The sequence below is a fragment of the Prunus mume genome, linkage group LG5 (assembly GCF_029339155.1).
Source record: "Prunus mume cultivar Tortuosa linkage group LG5, ASM2933915v1, whole genome shotgun sequence".
NCBI classification, from domain to species: Eukaryota; Viridiplantae; Streptophyta; class Magnoliopsida; order Rosales; family Rosaceae; genus Prunus; species Prunus mume.
Window position 1 is genome coordinate 14,603,927 of NC_142702.1, and position 6,574 is coordinate 14,610,500.

Below are 6,574 nucleotides of genomic sequence, written 5' to 3' on the forward strand. Positions count from 1 at the left end.
TTTTAAAAGAGTTTATTAGAGTTCGAATATATATATATATATATATATATATTGGGCTGTTTATCGTTTTTCTAGATTTAGTACCTTTACAAAGACATTTGAGCTATTGAACTTCCAAATCAATACATCCAAAGAAATTTTTTTTAAAAAGGGCATCTAATTTGTTCAAATGTGCAACCAAATAAAGACTTATGTCTACATGTTTATGACAAATGCGCAAAAGTAAAAACATAAAAGTAATTTCATGACAAAAAAATGATAAGGAAACTATAATTCTAAATGCATAAAAACAAATAAGTATCTACTTCATTGCTCATCTTTGACTCCCGTCATTCATAGCATCTCTCCACATATTTGAAGATATCCCAACCCTCCATTGGTTAGCATTCTCGCGTTGTTGTTCTTGGGTTTGAAAAACTTGGTCATAATTATTTCCCTCATTTTCTAGTGATGATGACGATGCTGAATGCTCGTTGTTTTCTTCAATAGGAAATTCATCAGAACGACACTCCTTGCGGAGAAAATTGTGCAACCTTGCACAAGCTAAGACCAACTCTGCTTGTGTCTCATATGGAAATGGAGGGGTAGACTTAAAAATTGTGAATCGTGATTTAAATATACCGAATATTCTCTCAATTACGTTTCTTAAGAAAGGATGTCTAAGATTGAACAACTCAACTGCATTTTCAGGATCACGACCTTGACCGGCAAAATCTTGAAGATGATATCGAACACCTTGAAATTGAGCTAAAAATTGATGCCGATTTGGGAATCCACAATCCACTAAGAAATATTTACCTAAATATACGACACAAATCCAATTAATATTTACAATACTACCTAATATAGACATAAATAAATAAATATATACCTTGTGGCACTTTAAGTCCGTTCCTCCTTGATAAAGAATCATTTAACACTTTGGAATCATGAGTTGAACCCTCCCATCCACTAAGAACGTATATGAATTCCAAATCAAAGTTACAAGCAGCTAGCACATTTTGTGATATTTTACCATGACGATCACGATAACTACTTACTTCACGCCCTGTCACCATTGCTGGTATATGTGTGCCATCAATAGCTCCAATACAACCCTAAAATAAATTAAGGCATTAGATGTTATGTATTTTGAATAATAACAGTACTAAAACTAATACAAAAACTACAATAATAATAAGGGAGTTTCACTAAAACACCCAAAATGAGGGTTGAAATTATAAAAAAAGGGAGTTTCACTAAAACACCCAAAATGGAGGTTGAAATTATAAAAAAACCCAACACCCAAAAAACTTTATAAACACACCCAAAACCCATCATTACACACACTCAAAACTCATTTATAAACACACCCAAAAAGTTGACTTTGGGGTTGATTTTGGGTGTGTTTCTATGTTTAAATAGTACTTGGGTTTTTTTTATAAATACATGTCTAAGATTGGGTTTATTTATAAATTTGTAATATATCTGCTATTATTAATAACGGATTTCAAAATCCCTACAAATTTTCATGTTGAAATCCACTCATTTCCCTGAATAAAATTCTGCACAGAATATGCATTAACATGCTCAGGTGGGATCTTGCTACTAAAGGGCACTCTCTTGGAAAAATCAGAACCAGCTCCAGAATTACCAAACTCCCCATAGAAAAGGGTGCTCAAAGCAAAATCCTCACTCCAAGTCATCCACCCATCTGGGGAAAGAAGAGCTTCCATGGTACAGTTTATAAAAACTGTCCTTGAATACTCCTTCCATGGCCTCCCCAAGTAGCTCTTGTGCACTTTGGGGTTGTTTTGATACAGCTTCATGAACTCTTCGGTGCCATTGATCAAGCAGTTCTGAAATACGAAACCAGTTGATTGTGCAGGGTCTGTTCTGCCGTGAGCTGTGACGGTGCTACTTTCGCCGATCTCGGGGTTTAGTTGTCGAGGGCGGATGAGGATGTTGCAGTCTTGGAAAACCGCAGCTGAGTTTCCGAAGATGAAATCGACGTTGCCTTGGATGTTGCATGACTTGTAGAACTGGCGGTTGCCGTGTGCGTATAGAGTGTCCTGGTTGCCTAAGATTTCACAGTTCTCAATCACAGAGAGATCACTGTCTGATCTGAAGGCTACTGCTTGGTGGACATCAGGGCCTGCTGTGTTCTGGATTGTGAGACCACTGGCCATGAACCCATCTCCAAGAACACCTGAAAAATAATAAGAAACAATCAGAACCTTTACTTTCAAAGCATAATAAAAACTTGTAATAAATAAAAATAAAAAGTTACGCAAATAACCTACCGACAGTGGCAGAATTGTACGTGGAGATTCCTGGCATGCCCACATTCAACGACCCGGTAATTACCGTTTTGCCAATCCCGTCACCCAAAAACACCACGTTCCGCTTCTCTAAGGGCACCCTCACGATCTCGTCGTACACCCCAGCCTTTATGCGAATCACGAACTTCTTCTCTCCCGCGTTATCCGGTGCGGCGTTCACCGCCCTCTGCACCGTCCTGTAGCATTTCTCCGTCTTCTCCTTGCACACCGTCACGTCCGCTGTTAAATTCGACGGCACTCCTCCCCGAACCTCCTGGCCGGACCCTCTGCCCTCGACCCGCTCCCAGAACCCGTCGCGCTCGGTCTTGGGTGGGGCCCACAACTTGGTGTCGTTTCCGAAGTTGTAGTACGAGAACATCATGATGAGGGTGTTGCTGGACTTTCCCGCCAGCGCGTCGAGAAACGCCATCGTCTCGTTGACCATCTGGGTGTCGTTGGAGTACTTGAGACCCGACCAGCAGTCGTATTGGTAGAGCAGCGCGGCGCTCAAGGAGGCACGTGCGTTTTTAATGCTTCCACGTGACAGGTTGTCAGTGGCCAGCGAAATGCGGTACCGGGAGTTCCCGAGGTCGTCGAGGCAATTGTTAGCGGCGGTGGTGCGGTTTTGGTTGCCTGCGGACGAGTCTAGAATAGCCTTCACCATCTTCTGCGCCGTGTGGAGGTCATCGGTGGAGACCTTGATAGAGGATTGGATGGCTTGGATTGGGGTGGTGTTTGGGTCAGTGGCGAGCCCGGCTAAGGAGGCCTGACAAGTGTCGGGAAATCTCGTGGCTTTGCAGACTTGCTGGATCAGAGGGATAGGGGCGGTGACGTGCATGCGGGGTTGAAGATTGCGGGCGGCGGAGGGGAGAGAGAGGAAGAGAGTGAGGGAGAGGAAAGGGAGGAAGAGGAAGGAGGCCATGGGGATGAGCAACAGGAACTTGGGTTTGGGAGAGTTTCTTTTTTTCGCTTTGGAAGTTGGAGGGTTTGAGTGATTTGAGTTGCAAAGGTTGAGAGACTTTGGATTGATTTTATAGCCTATAATGCTACCACCTTGTCGATGCAAGAAAAGGAGGAGAGAAATATTTTCTATATTTTTTTTTCTCGTTTTAGGAAATCTCTTGTTATAGTAGGAAAATAAAGTTGGCTGATGGCCTCTCTAACAAAGAGGAAAGGGAAAGTTTGTTATGGATATCAATGACTCAATAAGGGAATGAATCCAGCTCTTTCCAAAAGCCACCGATTTTCAATGACGTCAAGTGGGTGAGGCAGTTTGTTATTGCTAACCCACTGGGTAGACTTTTCAATCCATCGCAACAATATATCTCCAAACATAAAGAATATAGAAGGCTGTGGCCCTCTCTTTCCCTTTTGTAAAAACACACCAAATAAATTTAAATATATCAAAATAATGAAAATGCTTTTCTATTTCAATAGGGACTGATGAGCATTATGTGCCTTTTGATTATATTAGGAACGGATGTATTTGGGATTGATGTACGAGTATTGGGTGCTAGGAATGTGGGATCCATTGCAAAAATTAGGCACTGATTTTTATAATCAGTGACATTATCAATAGATAATCCCTTTAAAAGACACTGATATATATCAGTCTCTAATATTATCAATAGGTACTGTTTTCAGTCCCTAAAGAAGCAAAAAGGAACTGATAGCATTCAGTCTCTTTTGAGCCTTTTTTTAGTAGTGTAGTGCTAAATCACATCAGTGTACATATTACAAGGAAACCAAAACCTATTAGGTAAGAATAAAGTCAGGCCAGAAACATAATCAATTATGGATTCAATTATGTAAGAAGCGTTGACTTCCCTTGTAAGGTTGAGGTTTCCAGCTTCTTTTTATTTTATTTTATTATTATTTTTTTTTTTGGGTTGTTTTTTTAGGACCTTTTATATTGTGAGGGGCGATAATATACACATACTACAAGGATGCTAGAACTCGAAATCACTACACTGGTGGGTTATTTGCAAAAACTTGTTCTTTTGATTACATGTTCCTTATGTTAATCGATTGTCAATAATAATAGTGTGGCAACATTTAGATATTAATTACTTGGGGTTGTTTAATAAGTCTTGATAAATGTTTCTTTGCAGGTTATCTTTTGGAGAGAGCCTTGAGGGTATTAGTTTAGGACTCATTTAGATATTAAATATGTGAGCTGAAAATATTGCTTGTAAAGTAAGTTCATATGAAGGCATAAATTTCGAGGATGAACGAATTGCTTGACATACCTATTTTTGTAAATTTCAATTGTGTAGTTTATCATTTCATCCAAATATAGAGTGGCGCCGCTTCGTTTCGTGAATTTGGCTGAATTCCAAATAACAATCAATTGGGTATTGCAAAAGATGGGTAGGCTATAATCAACGGGTATTGCAATTAATTGAGTATTTTTATGAAAGTTAAAAGTTATAAATTGGAGGAATATTGATAAGTTGCAAAGCAAACAATGGGTTTTGGCTGAATAGCGATGAGATAGGAGCTAATAGAAGACAGAGATATAGGGACGTAAAGGAAAGATGATACCCGCGTCAATTTTGTTGAGAAAAAAAAACACAAAATTTATAATAGATGACGTAGCCTAACGCTCAACATTTTGTGAAATGCGGGAAAATGCAGAGGTTCAGGATCCATAGATTTCTCCTCCTTTGGAAAAGGAAAAGAAAAAAACAAAAAGTTCAGGTTTGATAAAACTCAGGGCTCATGTTGTAATGATTGGGAGTTTACCAAATGAGATAACAAGAGCCTATTTTTCTGTCATGTATTTAAGAATTACATTACTATGCTTGGACTTTAGACCAGATAAGAAGTTCAGTCATGTACTAGCATAATCAGGAGACTAATATTATGAATTTTGAGTAAGAGCTCTTGTACAGATGAATATGGATATGATTGGGGGTTTGAGCTGCGTTTCTTCCAATATTATGCTGGTGGGTAAAAGAAATAGTAAAACATGTGATACAAAAAGTCGGCATTGAAAAACAGTATTGCTTGAATTCCAGCAATCCAAACGGTAGCTTGAAGCTTGTCAGACAACAATTTTACCTTGAAATTAGTTTCGAAACTATAAGCTTGTTTCAAGCCATATTGTTTTTACTTTAGGGTTAGTAAAATGGTGAGAAAATGTACGAAAATATGTCATACGATTGAGATGGGCCAACAGTTTAATCTCATCTCATCCTTCTCCTACTTGGACAAAGTGTTATGAGTAGGCTATAAAATCATGCCAAGTCTTTGAAACTCAAATCACTCAACTCTTCAACTTCCAAAGCCAGAAAAGAAAAACTCTCCTAAGTTTCAACTTAAAGACTTATATTAATATTACAAAGACCAAAAACCATGGCCTCTGACGAGATGAAGAAGATAACCCTAAAGAGCGACGACAACCAGACCTTTGAGATGGAGGCGGCTGTGGCCATGCAGTCGCAGACCATCAAGCACATGGTGGAGGATGACTGTGCCGACGACGTGATACCTCTGTCAAATGTGACCAGCAGCGCCCTAGCAAAGGTGATCGAGTACTGCAAGAAGCACCATGAAGAGGATGCCGATGTCAAGAACAAAGAGAGTCTCAAGAGCTGGGACGCTGAGTTCGTGAAGGTGGACTTGAGCAAGCTGTTTGACTTAATCTTGGCTGCAAACTATCTGGACATCAAGAGCCTACTGGATTTGACTTGCCAGACTGTGGCGGACATGATCCAGGACAAGACACCTGAAGAGATCCGTGTGATCTTCAACATCGAGAATGATTTTACGCCTGAGGAAGAAAAGGAGATTCGTGAGGAGAACGAGTGGGCATTCGAGTGAGAGAGTTACACAACCCTTACATGCCTATTATTATTAGATAATTGTACTTTTTGTCTAGTCTGGACTATTATTTTGTTTCTACTTATAATTCAACTGGGTTTCTTTTATTTAAGTTTTTTGTTAGGTGATTGCTTAGATGTAACTAAGATTTCTACAAAACCTCTTTTGTCAAATATGTCTAATGATACAAGAGTTATTATGCCTCCCTTTTTTCTTTTTTCTCGATAAATTCTTAACATATTACATATCTTAGAAATTGATCATACAATAATTAACTTTTTTTTTTGTGCCAAAATTCGGGAAATTTAATTCATAGACGTAAATCAAGGTTTGCATCCTCAGCTAGTACATTAAACCGCCAATGTGGCCAAATCACATCCCAAACATGGGAACCTCCAGAACGAGTGACAAAGCGAGTAACCTCATGTCCTGCTTTGTTCCCTCTACGA

The 6,574-nt window shown here is 39.2% G+C and overlaps 2 protein-coding genes and 1 pseudogene across 2 annotated transcripts; 1 reads left to right on the plus strand and 2 right to left on the minus strand.

Annotated features, from left to right (window-relative positions):
• Positions 1-313: 313 nt before the first annotated feature.
• On the minus strand, positions 314-1,097 carry LOC103322632 (protein ALP1-like; the record flags this gene model as incomplete). The annotated part of the gene is made up of 2 exons (XM_089052358.1): positions 314-798; positions 872-1,097. Coding segments are annotated over 2 exons (711 nt in total), but the record flags the coding sequence as incomplete, so codon positions are not given.
• Positions 1,098-1,217: 120 nt separating this feature from the next.
• Positions 1,218-3,346, minus strand: LOC103331314 (putative pectinesterase/pectinesterase inhibitor 51). The gene is made up of 2 exons (XM_008233934.3): positions 2,283-3,346; positions 1,218-2,188 (listed from the first exon to the last, which is right to left on the minus strand). The coding sequence occupies exons 1-2, from the start codon at positions 3,220-3,222 to the stop codon at positions 1,509-1,511; spliced, it is 1,620 nt and encodes a 539-aa protein (XP_008232156.2). The 5' UTR covers positions 3,223-3,346; the 3' UTR covers positions 1,218-1,508.
• A 2,311-nt stretch (positions 3,347-5,657) lies between these two features.
• LOC103331313 (SKP1-like protein 11 pseudogene) lies at positions 5,658-6,125 on the plus strand (annotated as a pseudogene).
• The last annotated feature ends 449 nt before the right edge of the window (positions 6,126-6,574 follow it).